General features: G+C 37.4%; 3 protein-coding genes across 3 annotated transcripts; 2 read left to right on the forward strand and 1 right to left on the reverse strand.

Annotated features, from left to right (window-relative positions):
* Positions 1-2,202: 2,202 nt before the first annotated feature.
* On the reverse strand, positions 2,203-3,233 carry LOC147858420 (uncharacterized). Its single transcript, XM_087327597.1, has 2 exons — positions 2,956-3,233; positions 2,203-2,917 (listed from the first exon to the last, which is right to left on the reverse strand). The coding sequence occupies exons 1-2, from the start codon at positions 3,114-3,116 to the stop codon at positions 2,203-2,205; spliced, it is 876 nt and encodes a 291-aa protein (XP_087183723.1). The 5' UTR covers positions 3,117-3,233.
* Positions 3,234-6,111: 2,878 nt separating this feature from the next.
* LOC147858421 (uncharacterized) lies at positions 6,112-7,853 on the forward strand. Its single transcript, XM_087327327.1, has 2 exons — positions 6,112-6,730; positions 6,763-7,853. Exons 1-2 carry the CDS (start codon positions 6,169-6,171, stop codon positions 7,656-7,658), a joined length of 1,458 nt encoding a protein of 485 aa, XP_087183453.1. The 5' UTR covers positions 6,112-6,168; the 3' UTR covers positions 7,659-7,853.
* Positions 7,854-14,017: 6,164 nt separating this feature from the next.
* On the forward strand, positions 14,018-18,060 carry LOC147858422 (phospholipase D alpha 1-like). The gene is made up of 3 exons (XM_087326975.1): positions 14,018-14,335; positions 14,738-16,694; positions 17,358-18,060. The coding sequence occupies exons 1-3, from the start codon at positions 14,240-14,242 to the stop codon at positions 17,795-17,797; spliced, it is 2,493 nt and encodes an 830-aa protein (XP_087183101.1). The 5' UTR covers positions 14,018-14,239; the 3' UTR covers positions 17,798-18,060.
* Positions 18,061-19,640: the final 1,580 nt, after the last annotated feature.

Raw genomic sequence — 19,640 nt, forward strand, 5'->3', positions numbered from 1 at the left:
AACACTCATCTACATATTGTGCACTAAAGTGTAATGAATCATAGAGCTTATATCAAGGTTTGTTATATAGTGCAATGAAGATATAGAAGTTACATGTATAAGACAGAGATAAAAATTAAAGAGCAACATTGTTGTTTATAGAGTTAAACTCATTTTTTACAAGTGACAACTAATCTTTTGTACCCTTACTCCATTGAGTCTTTTTGATGTCAACTATCTAAGGTTGAAAGCATTGTGCATGATGGAAGGAATTTAAATGCGCTTGGCTTTCAAATTTGTTACTCATAACAAAGGTCTACATTTGGAAAGTATCGGTTAAGGTTTACGTTTGGGGTTAGCATTGGGACATGGACTAGCACGTGCAATTGCTTCTTTTGCATGATTCAAGTGGAAGATGGTACTTATCAATTCATACAATGTATGATTGCTTAATACATTTTTCAAATTTGGAAAGTTTTGAAGTGGACATTGCATTGCCTTGGTGAAGATCTACTCTACTCCATTGATGTGGGTGTGGAAGTCCTCCAAGATCTACTTAAGATAGCTTGAACCAAACCAACTTCACAAGTGGCAATGTAATACCCCAAAATTCTACATATCTTCTCAACCACTGATATTGTATTAGGTCTTTGATAGAGAATCCAAGATCCACCATCAATTCTTCTTCTAAATACAAATCTAACTCTCTTATACTATAAAAGAAAGGAACCTCCTCCCGAGTGCTTTAAATCTACTCTAAATGAGTTTGATTTGGTTGGTGAATCCATAGAGCACATGCTCACATATCATAGAATATCTTCAAAAAGTGTGCCATTGGTTCTCAAGGTGTGGCTTAATAAGATTGAGATGTTACTCCGAACGATTGGCTGATCAGATGTCATCCAAGGAACCATGGAGCATGGTATTCTTGAGTTGCAAATGTTGTATAATTTACACAACCACATAACCTCACAACCCACTAGTCTTTGGTAGTATGTAACATTGTGGAGCAACAAATAGAAAAGAACATGAATCGTTCCCTCAAACTTTTTTAAAATATAAATAAAAATACTAAATATTTGGATTAAATGGCACTTTATTCATATATTTTATTTAAATCAATCCTTGATAAAGAGTAAAGCTGATTTTATGACTCATGTGAACTGTCCATTAGATGTCAGATGCAGGACTTAAATGCTTCAATGATTCATTCGAAGTATATAATCAATCATAAGCACATGGTTTGAAAGACTCCGTGGTCCACATTAAAGTAAATCAATTCTCCCACCAGAAAGGTTAAATGCTTCCATGATTGACTGACTCAGATCATTAACTAACTTGAGACATATGTATTTGTGTATGTTAATATTAATTCAAATCAGTTCATCTTAAACATATTATTAAATGCTTCCAAAATGATTCTACAAAGTATATAATCAATCATAATCACATGGTTTGAAAGACTCCGTGGTTCATATGAAAGTAAATCAATTCTCCCACCACAAAGGTTAAATGCTTCTATGATTGACTGACTCAGGTCATTAATTAACTTAAGACATATTTGTGTATGATAATATTAATTCAAATCAGTTCATCTTAAACATATTATTAAATGCTTCCAAAATGCGTCTCACATGTGAACTAGGCCCAACTGACTAACAGCTTCCATTTAGAATTTGAATTTAACATGTATGTTTCAATGTAGTAAGCTGTGAAATCACATTTCATAATCCATAAGATGTAAATCCTTTTGACATACATGATATGAAAACCTGAATTGCAAACCATTTTTGAAGACAATCTTTCAATTCTTAGGTGATTCATCAATCATCTCAGGTGTAAAGACATCAGTCCTAAATACAAGAATTAAGAAACACAATATATCTTTAGATGGAAATCAATCTCAACACCGTTGTTAAGAAGCATGATTCATCTCACACAAAAAATGCAACGCAAATAGTTACTAGATTCCATGATTATATCTCAAACGCAAATAAATCCTCAACACAATTATGGTAAAAATGCTTCCATGATTCATTGAATGTGCAAATAATTCCGAAACAAGGTTCAAACGCTTTCTACATGTCATCAAGAAGCCATTAAAAGAATCAAAATGGATGATGTTTCTCACAAAACATTTACAAGATAGACAAGTATGAAACTGTCATAATCATATCCAACGGCCGCAACAAAACTCATCATCATGAGCAGAACTCATCATCATCAAGAGCAGAACTCATCATCATCAACAACATCAAGGTGTATCGGTTCAATACAAAGGCGATACTTTTCTATGTAATATTGTTCCAATTCTTGGATGTCAAGATGGAAGGGAGGAGAAAGTTCACCATGATCAAGAAGCCATAGCAACCGTTCAAATAAAAGAACTTCAAAAGGCATGTTAAGGCCTCCTTTCTGACTAAAACCAAATTCTTCTTTCGCTTTCTCAAGGAGAAGGAAAAACGCAGGATGATTGAGGTACGATGTAGGAATAACATACCTCTTTCGTTCTCTTCCTGCATACACGGCAAAGAATCCATGGGGAACATCAGGTACATAACAAGAACATTTCCCTTTCTGATGACAAGAAGAATCATCGCAGCGATAATGTTTTGAACTTGTTACAGATTTCTTGAGCTTTCCCTTCAGTTTCCACAACAGATTCTTCATGCCTCGTATCCGAAAGGAAAGCAATTGAAGATGCATTTGAGATATGTATATATCGTCTTCTTCTACATGAGAGACCAACCGCAAATGAAGAAGAGAAAGAAGAGATGGTCTGAATTCTAATATTCTAACATTTAGGTCTCTCCACAGAACTTGCAGAAACAGAAATGTGAAGATTTCTTCTTCTTCCACACAGAACCAAGGAAAAAACAGGAATAAGAAGAAGACGAAGAGGAGGAAAACAACCAGAAATCTTGTTATATTACGAAATCTTCAAAACTCTGGTAAGGATGCTTCGATGGTTATGATGGAGACAGAGAATATTCTGAGGGAATTGGAATTTGCGTGGCTCTACGCCTTAGCGGTTTCTGCGTTTCTTGGAGAGAAAACCGCATAGAAGAAGAAGAAGAAGAAGAAGACGTCGAGGAGGAGGAGGAGATCGCCATAGCTGCCTTATGATTTAACAGCATTCGAAAGTATGTATGTTGCTATGTCCATCTGTCTGTCTGTGCATCATCAGATAAAACGTTTCTGTCTGTCTCCCTTTGTTTTCACATGTATTGTATCCGCCTGACAGCAATCTCACGACCTCTCTCTCTTTTTGGCTCTCTCCAATCTTCACGATCACGGTTTCCGTTTCTTCTCGGTGTCCGTCCCTCCCCGGCCGTCTCTTTCCTTCACGTTTTCACACACTGCCATGACCGCCCGCCCGTTTCAAAGGGTTTAAATTACATCCTACAAGTTATGGCATTATTTAATTTAAACCCTTGTTTAAATTACATCCTACAAGCACTCCAGCATTAGGTTGCTTCAATTCCTCATGTGATTTGATGATACAATGTTGTCTGAAACTCACATCCCGACTACCTATCTATCACATTATTCAATAACCAGTTGCCGTGTTTTCTAGTCTTCGTTCAACTCATTGGTGTGTTATAATTCCTCATGAATTAGAAGAGGGAGTATGTGTAATGTATCTACCATCTATTCGAAGAAAAATTTGTTTTCAAGCAGTGTCAACATATGTCTTTGCCAATATGTTGAGAAATTTTCACACCCATATGATGAACAATAGCTAGATATCAATATAGCTAAAGAACAGCATGTTTCAATCAAGTTTCTTATTCTGGTTTTTAATTGTCTAGACTATACCCTCATTGATGTACGTTGTATATATGCCATGGGTATATATAACTCTAAAGTACCCTTTGAAATGCACAGATTGCACATGTGCAATCTGTGCAATTTTTACTCATCAAGTAACTTCTCATGAATAAAATGCAAAATCTGTACTCAATGTATGACTATCACTTAAAATACCATGATTTTACATGTACACAACATATAGAAATACACTTGATGCGCATGATCCTTGTTCTCAACTTTGTTTGATTATTCTGCATGGAACTCCCTTGTTTACATTTGTCTCTCCCGTATAAAAGACATGTTTACATATACTCATGCACATTTATTATACTTAAATATGCATACTCCTTCCCCAAGAGCAACAGAGAGAGGTAGAAAAGATCAATGTGAGAAGACTGATTTAGATCACCACTATTGCGGATCAAATTAATGGTGAGTGAAAGAATAAAAGATAGATTAAGGAGAATAATATATTAGTGCCCCAAACAAAGGACTTCCCAACTTTGTGTGATTATTATTCATGGAATTCCCTTGTTTAGATTTGTCTCTCGCGTATAAAAGACACATCTACACATACTCATGCACATTTATTATACTTGATATGCATACTCTTTTCCCCAAGAGCAACAAAGAGGTAAAATAGATCACTGTGAGAAGACTGATTTAGATCGCCACTATTGCGGATCAAATTAATGATGAGTACAAGAATAAAAGATAGATTAAGGAAAATAATATATTAGTGTCCCAACCAAAGGACATGAGAGAATAGATTAGGGGTAGTACACATAAGTTTCATTTTTGAGAATACAAGTATATGGGTGCAATTTGTGGTTAAATGGTTGTTATAACTTATAGGCATAACCTTATGGACCAACTTTATAGCTAATGGTAATGTGTTACGCATGAGATGATTGGGAAACAATTTATCCTAGGATTTGCAATAAACCCACAGGGACCTATGACACCAGAGATCGTGTGGTAGCTAGGGAGCCTTAGGTGGTTAGATATCCCCTTCTCGTGACATCTTGAGGCATTCTCAAGACTCTATTGGTGAGGCTAAGCTTCCTACTTACAACAATCAAGGGTGAGGAGTGTGCCACAAAGTAATAACCAATGAAGAAAAGTGATGTGTATGTTTGTATGTGGTTTATGGATTAAACATCACATAGATAACCTCGCCACATTTCTCTGTTTTACACATTTAGGCAACATAAAGCATGTTTTGATGAGGAGGCAAGCTTGTATAACAAAGAGTAGATGGGAAACGGTTTGTGAGGGAAATCATTAAAACTTCATCATGATACTTCACGATGAAATAAATTACCACCATTGAATATTATGGATGAACAATATATGGAATCCCTATTTCTTTTTTTTACGACATCCCAATGGAGTATTCATGTTGTGATGTTTGTTTGATTTTTCTTCGTAAACAATGTTTCTTTGATTCCATAATGTTGGGTCGTGGGGTAAGGCTAGGAGTCAACATTGGCTCAACTCAAGTTTAAAACGAACCGTTTAATTGTTCTAAACTGTTTGGCAGTCAGTTCGGCTAAGTTCAGGCTTCAACATCCTTAACTGATTTGGGCTCAGTTTGGGATGACTGAAGCCGAACCAGACCGTTTTGGGCTAAACCGGTTTGGTTTAAGTTCGAGAACTCCCAAACTTGTGAAGACTTAATAGGTTTGGTTTGGACTGGGACAAACTGGTTAAGCCGAAACCGAACCGTTGCCAATTCGAGGTTGTTCCACATTTGAACTGAGCAAAGCATAATGGGCAGAGAAACAAATATGTATATAAAGGTTAGTTTTGTTGATTATAGACTATTAAGCAAGATCAAAAGAGCGATTAAATATTAATTCAGATCACTAATAGCATATCAATATAACCTTAAGATAGAGCTCATAGGCTATGCTATTCTCTATATTGTCAAACTGATTCAAAATACGTGAGTTTATGACCCACCAAACGATCGGATGCATGCATACTATTTACATCATGAAGTCTTGTTAACTAAAGCTTAAGAGTAACTGTAAGATACATATAGCATGACTCATTTCATGCATGAGTTGATAACAAGTTTAATATTTCCTCGCTTGATTTTATTTCCTATATATCTCTTGATTTTTCTCGTCTCCATTATTATTTCGCATATCTCGAGAACAGAGCAAATCATAAAGGCTAGAAAAATAAATACACAGAAATTTGGTTTCATTCTCTCTCTCTCTCTCGCCTTCGTCGTCGTCGTCGTCTTCCCTCCCTCCCTCTTCTTCTTCTTCTTCCACCCCTTAACTTTTACTTAACTCGCCTGCAACTTGAATACGTGCTACTGAGCCAGTCATTACTCTCAATCGCGAGGGAGATTCTCTGATCGCCATGGAATCCGCCAGCATACCTGTCCCTACCCCCAGCGAGAAGATTCGTAAAGAAGGGAACAAGATCTACATGCAACTCGTAGATGCTTCCATGTCTAGTTCATTCGGCCCTGTCCTCAGGAAAGCCAAACTAGATCGCGCGAATGACCTTTACCACAAAGCCATGGCTGCTAGCACTTCTTCAGATGAAAAAGTTTCTTGTGCCAAGAACCTTGCTTCTCTTGGCTATCTGTTTTGCCGAGCTCACGTTGAGCACACATTGATTCCTGTCCAAAGAGAAGAAGATCTTCGAGATCCACATCAAGCCATGCTCACCATGAAACTACATGTGTCTGAGACCGTGCGAAACTTTGTTGCTGCGCTCCGCTTTGATATGAATGAGTTGGATGCGAATCATCCATGCAAGCCGAAGGCATGGATAGATAAGCTCATCCTTTCGTTCACCGATTTCATCAAATGGATCTCTGACACATCTCTCCTTCTTCGATTTCCTCACAGTCCCCTTCTCCAATACCTTTGCGATGCTTTCTCTGACCATCCTACATGTGCCATACCTCAAAACAATCACGGGCATCTTCGTCAAATTGAAGCTTCCTAAAAACCCCAGCATTCAAGAACTTCTCAGAGGCGCTTTTCAACGAGGCTCTAACCAAGCAACTGCCAGATAAAAGCAACATTGACTATGCTGCGTGTGCGTGGTTGCTCCATGGTTGCAATGTGCCCTTACGGAAGGCCATTTCTTATCTACAGCATCTAGCCGCAACAGAAGAATACAAGAGCTTAGTTGAAGAGGTTCACATGCTTGAGAACTCCGTCTCTATTCACCATTGCATATGTGAAGGCCTCCGAAACCCTGCATTGGGTGACAAAGCTCTATCCAAAGCTTTAATGGATGAAGAGGATCTTAACATGGATAGTGTGAAAGATTCATTGGATTATTATAGGCAAGCTTCAATTGCCACACGTGAAAAGGACATGGAGACGGAGGCAATCGCCATGCATAGGATCGGAAAGGTATATGGAGATGTTCATAAGATGGCAATTACTGCGCACAAGTACCACTTTCAATACGTGAGGCTCGCTCTCACGGTCATGTCACCCCGGATTGAGCAATCAGATTGGTACAAATACTCACTGAAGAAGGTGCAAGAGCATCAAGTGAAGAAGGTGCAAGAGGAGAAAGTCAAATATGCCAAGAGTAGAAAACCTATAGTGAAAAGATTGAAGACCAAAATCAACAAACTTTCTGAAGAAGCAGCTAACAAGAGTGCAGAATCTTTCCTGAAGTTTGTGTATGAGGAGTATCCACATCCAGAGTTGAAGAGGAATATTATACCTAAGCTTGATACTAAAGAGAATGTGAAACAAAGCTTAAAGAAGGCGATCCTTCATTACCATCCAGACAATAATGTGGCGCATGGTGAAGATTGGAAAGTGTTGTGCGATGAGATTTGCAAGCACCTATCTCTGAAGTATGAATGTTTCAAGTAGCTACATAGTTTTTGATATACATTGTCCATAAAAAAGACTTTTTTGTAGATAATCTTTGTGTTTGTATGGGATTCCTCATTTACATCACCATTAATGTTGTTGATGCAAGTACTTTATCATCGTAGTAGTTCTGAGACTAGCACTAATGTAGCTCTTTTTCATGTCACCTTTCATGCATTATAGAATCATCCACTAAACAAGAGTCTTGTCCAGATCTCTCTGACAGGGAGTGTGGACATTGTCTGTATCCCATTTTGCATGTTTCTCTACGATTGATCTATGGTTTTGAAAACTAGCTAAAACTTCCTTCAATTTCTTTGTAAATGGCTATATTTGTACATTGGTAGATTTAGTTAGCATTCAATAAATCCGAAATGCATGTTTGTGTGTCCTAGAACATGCTACCGTAACATGATATCTATAAATGAAAATTACTTTATCGTTGAAAAATAGGAAAAATTTATGACCTCTTAATATTTTGGTATTGACATTCTGAATACCAGATCGGACATGGCTCTTATATTTTGTATGAAGGCAATGCACTCATTGAATTTTAGCATTTGTATTTAAACCATGCCAAAGCGAGAGCTTGAGATAGCTTGTGTTATGTTGTGTTAACCATTTTTGTACACACCTAGATGTTGGTTGTAAATTATGAGGGAACTGTCATTAGCATAAAATGAACAAGGTCACTATCTTTAATTCATGACCTACCTAAAGTAAACTGTCTCTCTGTAGCTTCCAAGATATGTTAGGATACAAAATATTTGTTTGTGTTAATAATAATATGTGATATTGTCATCTTAGCACTAATATGGTTGTCTGAATACCAAGTGATGATCATGTGTGTTAGCATGCATTACTTGAAGTGTGCTATCTAATTAGGAGCTCTGCCATAGTTGAGCAATTCTGATTTAAATTGTTATGGTCGAAGCCCCAAAGCAATGACGAATCAAAGAATAAGAAAATGAGGAGACCAGGTTTTCTATCACCAAGAACATATTACAGGAGAGCACTAAATACCCTTCAACTTGTAGGTGAGAGTGGAAAACGTTGTCATTTGAGAGGATAGTGACATAAACACGCTTAAGGGTCATGATCATCATAGAAATTCGAACCACTAAAATAAATTCTTTAGCCTTAACCACTAGGGCACCATATGATATATCATATATATTAATATACATTTAACTCTATCATCTTATAAGGATAGTGTGATAAACACCCTTAAGGGTTATGATTATCATAGAGATTTGAACCACTAGAAACACTTAGTGCCATATTTTAGATACATTTATTTCTCCGTCTTATAAACATGGATAATACATGTGCATTGAGATAATATTATGAGAGATTGTCTTAGCACCTCACACAAACTATGGCATAATTGTAAGTCAAGTGCTTGCATGAATGCCAAGTGGTGATCACAGGAGGTAAACGTGTATGACTCAAACCACACTATGTAACTTGTAAATAGAAGCTGCAATCATTCTTGAACCATTCCGGTTCAACGTCAGTTTGAATGCTCTCTTGCAATCCTTGCTTCTTATGAATTCAAAATCTTGCCTTTTCATTGTTTTCTTATTTTCCTATTCATCATCGTGTTTGGGATTAAACCGTGACAATGCTAATGAAACATACAAAAGAATAAAGAAAGAAACAAATGAATAATAGAAATTGTTGCAATGTGGAAAGGTCCAAGGGTATAAAGGAATAAGAAGAACGCAAGAAGCAATTAGGGACTTGTAGGCTGGCAAGGCATCATGTTTGTCATTTGTATTGGCCTTACTCACTTGGGACTATATTAGCCCCATAACCATGGATGTATCTAGATAGAGATGAGGAATGCCATGATAATCCTCATTGTTTTTGTGGTGAGTTGATAGGAAATCATCGTCCATCTATTATTGTAATTCGACTTTTGTAATTTGTACTTACTATTTATAAGAAAAAAATATTAAAGCTCAAGCTTAAATATAAGGGAAAGAAGTGTAAAAGATAGTTTTATTTCTTATACTTATATACATTAAAATATTTACACATTTCTCCTTTTTATAACCTCAATGGACATGCATGATCCTTATGCGGGTCAAGGAAACAAAGTCATCCCTTTCTTTCAATTCATGAGTAGATTGGGTCGCCACATTCTAGTCGCTCAAACCGCTTGAGAGCTGGCTACTACAAATTTATCATGTTCCCCATAAAATTATCACTAAGTTTTTGCAAAAAATCTTGAAACAATAGCATGCTTTATAATTAATGGAAGGAGTTTTTTTTTGGAAAAGAGGAAGAAGAAGAAACAATAGCACGCTAGGTGATTTACCACGTTCCAATGGTTATTAATACATAAGTCATTACTACTTGGAGCGTGGCAATGAGGGAACCTTAGCTCTCCTAATTGTGTAGTGTTCCCAAATGCAATAGAGTGAATCCAACACGCTTTGTGGGACTGCCTAGAGACTCATTGAACATTGGGGGGGGGGGGGTTGGCCGCCTGTTGCAATTATGCTAGGTGTAATTACTAACACACAATCAAGTTGGAGAATGTCTGTTGGTTATCATGGTAGACCCTAGTTGACAAGTATGAACATCATGAGGGGGTTGACTTTGAGGATAAAAGCATAAGAGATTTTTTTCCCAACATTGACAATATTCACTCAACTCCTATTAATGCCAAAGCTCAAGTTGCGATGGAATTGGTCAGCTCAATAACTCTTTGGATTATATGGAAACAACAATGTAAACGGGTCTTCTCCCACCAAACCGTGCATAAAGTAATGTTAATGCAAGAGATCTAGAGTGAAGTTGTAACCACTCTAAAGAGCCAATACGATGGCCTCATAGGCGGATCCGATGGAGTTATAAGACAACGATTACCCTTCATCCAACAATGGTTGTCTTCTCCCTTTCTTGAATGAGTGGGCATATAAGATGGAACTATCACGTCCCTACAGGGATTTGTATATAAGTAATGGAGGGAGTTTTTTGGGGAAAAAGAAAACATATGAGGCTTGTTTTCTTAGCACTTCCAAAGATTTTTTGGAGGCTTTTTCTACTTGTTTCTTTATATTAACATTTGTATTGTGAGACCAAGTCTTTTAATTGAGGTATCTAGCTAACACTTCGCAAAATCAATAAGGAAGCACATGAACAATATGTGAGTAGTAAGCACAAAAAGAATGTGTTGATATCAATAGCCATAAAACATGACCACGTGATTTTCATCTTAGGTCACAATATTTCAATATTGTAAATGATTCGTTTACAATTATAATATGAAAAGATGCTCTAATGTAGACAATTCTCGTTACAATAAACCATGGGACCTACCATGCATGTGCATAAACAAGTCATAGGAGGGATAAGACAACTTTGTGATTGTCGCAACATGAAGTTGTTGGCTTGTTGACGAATAGCACAAGCACACAATACATTTGAACTTATAAATCATGCTTAAAAGGTTTAAGTAGTTGTGATAGTTGCAAGTTGAATGTTTGAGCTATTTAGTACTCATTGCTTACGTACACAATACATACATTACATTTGAACAAGTAAAACATACTCAATGAGAAATGGCTAGGAAATATAGAGTGTACGTGATGCATTGAGATAAGCAATCTTATTCATTTTCAATTTCACAAAGATAAGTTCCTCCATTAGAGCAACCGTAAGTGGTTGTCACGAGTTCAAAGTTCCCACTTTCAAAGCTGTATTAAGTAGTACATGTAGAGTACGTCAAAGGGTACTTTTTTCATGCAACTCACTTTCTTGTCATGTTGAGGATCTACGTGTTCATGTAATCATCACAATTTCATTTCATAATGGAAACATAACATTTAAAAAATACTAACCAAAGTATTTTTAACATTTATAAAACTTTCATATCAAGTTAAGAAAAAACATTAACTTATGATTTTTTTTTCATATATTGATATGTTACAACATACACATAGAATTAAATGCGATTAAAGGTTAGCACATACATAAACTATTTATTTGAGTGTATACCCTCGTGACATTAGCCCCCTTCATTTTGTCTAAGACCCCTTATTTATTCTTTACCATTTGTTTTGATATACTTCCATTTTTGGAAGATATTACATCATCTTATATGGATGTATGTGAAATGCTATAGTGGTGGAAGGTAGGGTTTCACTTGTTTGTATACTTGTATCCGAAAGAGTATAGATTGTACATGGACATATGAGTCGACACAATGACATGAGAATCTAAACATGTTTGTAAGTCATTGGATAAATTTTAAAAAAAAAACCAAGAATAAAAATGCAGTTTTACGACCTTGATTGCTACTAAATTCCAATAGCCAAAACTTCCCAAACACACAAGAAAATTGTGGTGTTGCGAACTTAACATATATTTACTTTCCTTGGGCATTAGCTTTTTGCAAAGAGTAAATTCTAACATCGCCTTTTTGTCTTATTTTGTTTTGGCCCAATCCATCTCTTAACATATATTGACAAACAAATGAAACAAGAATACACCCATTACTACATTTCACGAGTAACATATGAGCTAATGTACACATTCTTCGGCAATAGGCTTGTTCCAATGCAAGGACCTTTCAACAATAGAACACCCGAATGGCAATAATGGCATAAGAAGTGTTTCAATCCGTGGATAAAAGTCGATAGATGACTAGTGCTACACAACACATATTTTTTTTAATCAAAATTCTCACTAGTCATCCGCAAAGGCATAAAATGTTTGTCAAGTATTGGATACAACTAAAGAAGCATAAAACTTTAGAACAAGTCAAAGAATATAACTTATTATAAAGGAATTCACGTTGTTTTTTTCGGTGAAATGTTCTTGATAAGAATGATGTAACAAGTTGATATTGGGTTTGGTGTATTGCGCTATACAAGGATTACCTATTGTCTCGCTTTCTCCTAACCAAAAATGTAATTAGGCAAAATGTCTACAAATGGAGTACGTATCAAGGAATTGAAACATTACGAAATTAACCTAAACTAAAGAACACGATTATTATATATATATTGTTGATTAAATAGAAAGAAACTAATTGTCCACCTCAATTAAGGCCAATGATTATAAGTAGTTGTCCACAGTAAATGATGGTCATATTTGTTTTTATGGAAGAATAATAATGGAGTTTGTAGAATAAGATTTTTCTTAGGACAGAATGACAATATGTTTTTATGGGTTGCCTTGTACGTTAGCTCACATTTTTGCTGAACCAAAATAGTCAAGCGTAGGTGACACTTAAATCTTGAAAAATGGATAGAACTTAGAAGAAATGTTGTAATGTTCTCATAACAGTTTGGAAAACCCACATTTATGTTAAACCCATAAATGCATGCTTACATGTTGAAATCAATGGCCCAAGTTGTCATGCGCAGTGGACGTACACAGAAAGCATATGTATCTCCACGCAAAAATTTCCTTTACACTATACAAAAAGAAAATGTAAAGTTAGGCATGTCTCTGATTTCTTCTTCTTTCTAAGATGAAAAATTACTCCTCATGGATTATTCCCTAATTGATGCTTCATCTTTCCTGCTAAAAAAATGACCTAAACCTAATTCAATATATTCTCACAAGTTACCGATTTTTCTCATGAGTTGTCGAGCAAGATTAATATATATATGTTGGTCTAATAAGAAGCCTCAAATGTGAAAATGGCCAATCCTAATTCATTGACATTGAAGATTACAAACGTTTGATAAGTTTTCCTACGTCCAACCCTAACATTTCCTGCCTATAATGTCCTTTGCAAAAAAACCTTTAGGTACTCAATCTTAGGCCTTCTAAAGCATTTAGGGTATTCCCAATCAATTCCAATAAAATGCATCCCATTGTCAAAGTCTCCTATCGAGTATCATCTTTGAAAAGTCGAGGTACGATGTCCAAATTTGACTTCTAAACATGATAACACTTCATGCAATCGGTTCTCTTGTGAACTTTGAGGTCACCATTCTATCTCATCCTCATCGAGGTAATTGTTGCTCTCTAGTAAATAAATATCTACTCTGGTATCATAACGTTGCTTGATCTCTAGCGTTGACATATTTGAAAAGAGATATTGGCCTGGTCTTTGGAGATGGTTCTCTTGATAGGACCACTAGGTAATGCACTTGATGGGGCAATGCTGATACCATGGGATGTAACATACATAATGGGGAGTTGGGGGGAATCATTAGGGTGGGGTGGGGGTCTAAGTGTATAGTTGTCAATGTTGATGAGGACCCACACCTAAAGAGAGTCCAAAAAGGATAAAGCTTTTCCTTCACGTCTTAAAGCAAATCAATCATTTACCCTTTAGTTTCCAATGAAAACATAGCAAACCAATGACACTTTCAACGACCGTAACACACCCACACAAATAAGATTGTTTAGAACTTTTGGCTACACATAAACTCATAAACTACATATATTTGAGAGCAATCCATCTAGTATCATTACTCACAAAAATCTAGACAATTCAAACTACCATAAAATTCAAATCTTCTAATATATCCTAAAAATCCACAAGCCAAAGTATCAACCAGCAATTAAGTAACTGATTAGTACATCCTTAATCCTCCTAACTATTAGATCATATGTATCTGTTCCATGGCATCCTCATTGCCACAATCGGCGAGGCGAAAGACATTGTCCGTGAGCATCGGCGATTTTGCGATTGCCTCCTCTCTTTGGTACCCTTAATAAACCACTCATACTGTAATCATCATCATATTGTTTCTGTAAAATTTGTTTATCAATTACTAATTGGACCATATTTAAGCCTCTGATTTTCCATTCATAAATTCATTATACAACTGCAGATTCACTGAATCTACTCTTTGATTAACTCATCAACGATAATGAGTAAGCATGACTTAAAATTTAAAATTAGCATTAGATGACTTGTGAAACTACTACAAATGAATATATTGAATTTGAAGAATACAATGTCAGATGCATCGACAGAAGACCATCCCAATGAACGATGAAAAGCAAGGAATGAGGATCACTACTAGATGGATTCTTAATTTTCTCGCTGATTCTAACTCTTCTCATTCATTTTCATGTTCATTTTTTGCTGTGTGTAAATGAAGGGTGGCCTCTGCGGCCTGGCGGACTGCATCGGCCATGGCGGGCTGAGTCATCTGTACGTGTCGCTCAGCTTCGGGGAGCACGCCACGCTGGCAAGGACCCGCGTGGTCAAGCGCCAGCCTGTCCATCCGACGTGGCAGGAGACCTTCCGCATCTTCTGCGCGCACGAGGTGGACCCGGGGCAGCAGGGCGGCGGGCTGACAGTCAGGGTCAACGACGACTCGGGCTTGACCAAGTGCCTCGGGTTCTGCCACGTGGACGCGTCGGAGCTGCTGACGGGGCGCCAGCTGGACGGCTGCTACGACCTTCGGAGCTGCAACAACCCTTCCAAAGTGAGGGGAAGAATATCTTTGAAGCTCAAGTTTATCCCGGCCCACGAGGACCCCTTAGTCCCTTGGTGCCGTGGGGTACACCCCACACTTCCATTGGTCCCCCGTAGCTTCTTCAAGCACAAGAAAGCCAACTTAATACACCTCTACCAAGACGCCCATGTCCCCCATGACTTCTCCCCGCCCATCTCCCTCCGGGGTGGGCGCCCCTACCGTCCCGCCCGATGCTGGGAGGACGTATACACCGCCATCTCTGGTGCCAAGCACCTCATCTACATCGCCGGATGGTCGGTTTTCACTAGCATCACCCTCGTACGAGACGGCCGGACAATCCCCGACGCGATGGGCGTGACGTTGGGGGAACTCTTGAAGCGCAAGAGCGAGGAAGGGGTTCGGGTTTTGCTGCTGGTTTGGGACGACACCACTTCCGTTAGTGTGCTCAAAGGTGCCCTCAAGACCAATGGAGTTATGCACACCCACGACGAGAACACGGAAGCGTTTTTCGAGGGAACCAAGGTACAATGCGTGTTGTGCCCACGGAATCCGGATGATGGATCAAGTCAGGTGCAAAAGATCAAAACTGAGCTCATGTTCACACACCATCAAAAGACAGTCGTAACAGATGTGGCCATTGGAGATGATGACACCAAGAGGAGACTGGTTGCGTTTGTGGGGGGAATTGATCTTTGCGATGGACGGTACGACACACCGCACCATTCCTTATTTCGAACATTGGGGGCGGGCGGTGTGCATGCAAATGATTTCCATCAAACGAATTTTGAGGATGCAAACCTTGGCATGGGAGGGCCTAGGGAACCATGGCATGATGTGCACGCAAGGGTAGAAGGGCCATGTGCTTGGGACATTCTCAAGAACTTTGAGGATAGATGGAAGCGGCAAGGGCGGCAAAGGGGTAGAATGACGTTGCGAGGACCGGCGGCATCACTAGTGAGGATCGAAGAGGTGAAAGACATCCTTCCCATGAGTGTCGATGTTATCTCCGAGGATGATGAAGAAGCATGGGATGGACAAGTGTTTAGATCGATTGATGCAGGGGCAGTGGTAGGTTTCCCTGAAGATTCGAAGATGGCAGAAGGTATGGGACTAGTGGTAGGAAAGGAACACACTATAGATCGAAGCATACAAGATGCATACATTTGCGCAATACGTCGAGCAAAGCACTTCATCTACATGGAGAATCAATACTTTGTTGGTGGTGCCACATGTTGGGAATCCCAACAAAACTCTGGAGCTCAACAATTGATTCCCATGGAGCTCACACTCAAGATTATTAGTAAGATTGAAGCAGGAGAGAGATTTACTGTGTATGTGGTCATCCCGATGTGGCCGGAAGGTGTCCCAGAAAGCTCTAGTGTCCAAAGCATCCTTCATTGGCAACATTGCACCATGCAAATGATGTACAAACGCATTGCGAAAGCCATCAAAGATAATGGCTTGGTAGGCCTCGCTAAACCAACAGACTTTCTTAACTTCTTTTGCTTAGGAAATCGAGAGGTCCCTCAACCACATGACTATACTCCCTCTCACCCTCCCAAACCATCTTCACATTATGGCCTCGCCCAATTGCATCGACGTTTCATGATCTATGTCCATGCAAAAACTATGATCGGTAATTTTACTTTGACCTTCCTTTCCTTCTTATGATCTTAAACGTAACATTATTGAAACTTTTGAAGTTGCTCCATACTTTAGACGTGCTTGTCCATATGGAACACTTTTACCAATGCGAGTTTGATCTAATTATTGGTAGCAAACTTCCATGTGAGGTGGAGCCATATAATAATATTTATAGCATAGTGTGAGGTTACCGAATCCTCTAAATTACCTTGAAACATTCTTAGAATATAGCCTTCGTAACTTCCTCTTTGTGAAATAAGACAAGAATGTAGAGACTCTCTAGGTAAATCAATTAACTCATGAATGCCAATGATAATACCTATCAACCATTGGAAACCATAGATGAAGTTTCTTTTTTATTAGTTGAATAAGCCAATTATTATTTCTCTCAATTTCTCTTCCAAATGCTATAGTGACTATGGTACTATTAATTTCTGAATGTATTTTCCTTATTAGATTTCCCATGAATAATACAGAAATGATGTGCTCATTTCACTGGCATTTCAAAATTTCTAACCAAATTAAACTAGACGAATGGTTCTTTTAAAGGTCATATGATGTTCTTGTTCAACATGACATAATAAAGCCTACAAAATCTAGTTATGCATTGATTTCAATAACATACATAACAAATTGAACTTCTGTATGCTTTCAGTTGATGATGAATACATCATTGTTGGTTCCGCCAATTGTAACCAACGTTCGATGGATGGTGCTCGTGATTCAGAGATTGCAATCGGTGCATTCCAACCACACCACTTGATGAATGAGGAAGAGAGCAAGAGACCAGAAGGACAAGTTCATGGGTTTCGTCTTTCACTTTGGTATGAACATCTCGGAGAGTTACATGAGGACTTTAAATTTCCGGAGCGAATTGAATGTGTTAACAAGGTTCAATCCCTATCTCAATCATTTTGGAATCTTTACACTCAAAAAACCATTGTTGATATGCCTGGACATCTCTTGCCGTATCCGATAACAATTTCTTCAAACGGTGATGTTAAAACTTTGCTTGGTTATGAGACATTTCCAGACACAAGAGCTCAAGTTTTAGGAACCCACACTACCACATTACCATCATTGCTTACCGTTTGAAGCATTTTTCATGTCAACATTTTAGTTGACTCCCAATAAATTTCTTTCATATGTGTCTAACATCATTTTAACTTACTGTATGTTGTTTCGAGAACTGTATTGATGCTCTATTTGAGCACATGCCTATATGTGCGTTTAGGCATAAATACACAATTATTTCAATTCTTCAATTTTCTTAAATTCCTTCAAGACTTTGTAAACAATATGAAGACATTCAATGTATAAAAAGTACTCATATGATTAACAAATATCTTCCTTTTCTCGACATGTATACATGTATGTTTTGAATGTTTGTAAGAAAATATTGCATATATTTGCATATATGTATCTATTGCATCTTTAGGTGTATTGACAAGGATATGCTATGGATCAACTCTTTTCATCAACACCAAATTTCTATCCACAAGAGTGGCTAAGCAAGTTGGTTTTACTCATACCTTTAAAAATTTATTCCCTCTCTTGCAATTATATTATGGATCCAATGAAGCTCCTTAATCATGAGACCTCATGGAAATGCCCTCAAACACATACTCTTTCTAACACCTATATAATATATACACAACACTAATCTTTATTACATTCTATGCCAAGAATCACTAGGGTGATGCCATAAGAAATACGGTAACCACTATCCCGTGATCCCCTAATTCATATATCCCTCTAATTACGACTTTAAATACCTTGATATTGACATAAAACAAAAAGAATGTTTTACTCACCACTTCGAAGTGAGAAAAAACATTACTATGCATTTGAGAACACATGTAATGGAGGAGAAATCAAACGCTAGGTATTCAAGAAAGAATCCTTTGATTCTTTGATTATAATAATACAATTTCTAGGATTGAAGGATGGGGTGGGAGCAACTTTGAAGGCATTTGAAAATGTTCGAAGTGTTTTTATGTTATCTAATCTTTGATGACTCCTACCCATGTACTCTAATTTAACAATTGGTTGAGGGGCTACTAGGGATGAATTGTTCTATGAGTAATTAATAACTAAGTTATGTGTATCAAGTGTACGATTAAGTTGTGATTGATGTAACTATTGTGACATCTACCAAAGCTTTAGTTGCAATTATCGTTACCAATTGTAGAACGAATGCCATGAGTACGAAAAAGATTAGTGGATCACCAACCTTCCAAAAAACATGATCATGAAGAGTGTTGATGCTATCTAGACAACTTAACTCTACGATGAACTTGCCCATTGCTATCTATAGCCCCAACTCATTGCTATCTATCCAAACGCAATATCCATGGAAAGATGATTATGGGAAAAACACAATATCCAAACAATCGTCTCCTGAGTGTTGCGATGAAAGAGCATTTTAATCCAACTTCTTGCAAAATTATGAACAAATAATTGTGAAGCTCCTCAAATGAGGGAAAATGAATTTCTCGCAGGTTTCCTTTCAAGCATCCTAGAGCATAGTAAGTAAAATACTGGAGTCTGGAATGCATAGGCAAACATTCCTTTTTTGTACACGTTTTACCTTATCTTTCTTACCTTATAATAAATAATAAGTACAAAAGTGTGGTATTTACCATAGTACGTAATATACTTGAATGCATTGGCAAACATTCTTTTTTCATACGAATGTGAATGTTATCAAAGCATTCTTATGTTTTCTTTTACACTTTTTACCTTATAATAAATAATGAATACAGAAGTATGGTATTTACCATACTTGAATGATTGAAACATTCTCGAAAGCAAATGCACTTATGGTTCATACTATGCCCTAGAGCAACGCCACGCTTTTTGAAACTACAATTCAACATACGTTTTACAATTCTTCCTAAACCATGTCAATACCAAGGAGGTAGTCTAGATAAATAAA

Source organism: Azolla caroliniana, unplaced genomic scaffold (genome assembly GCF_043228905.1).
Source record: "Azolla caroliniana isolate FFs.n. ecotype wild unplaced genomic scaffold, voAzoCaro1.0.p SCAF_11, whole genome shotgun sequence".
Lineage (NCBI taxonomy): Eukaryota > Viridiplantae > Streptophyta > Polypodiopsida > Salviniales > Salviniaceae > Azolla > Azolla caroliniana.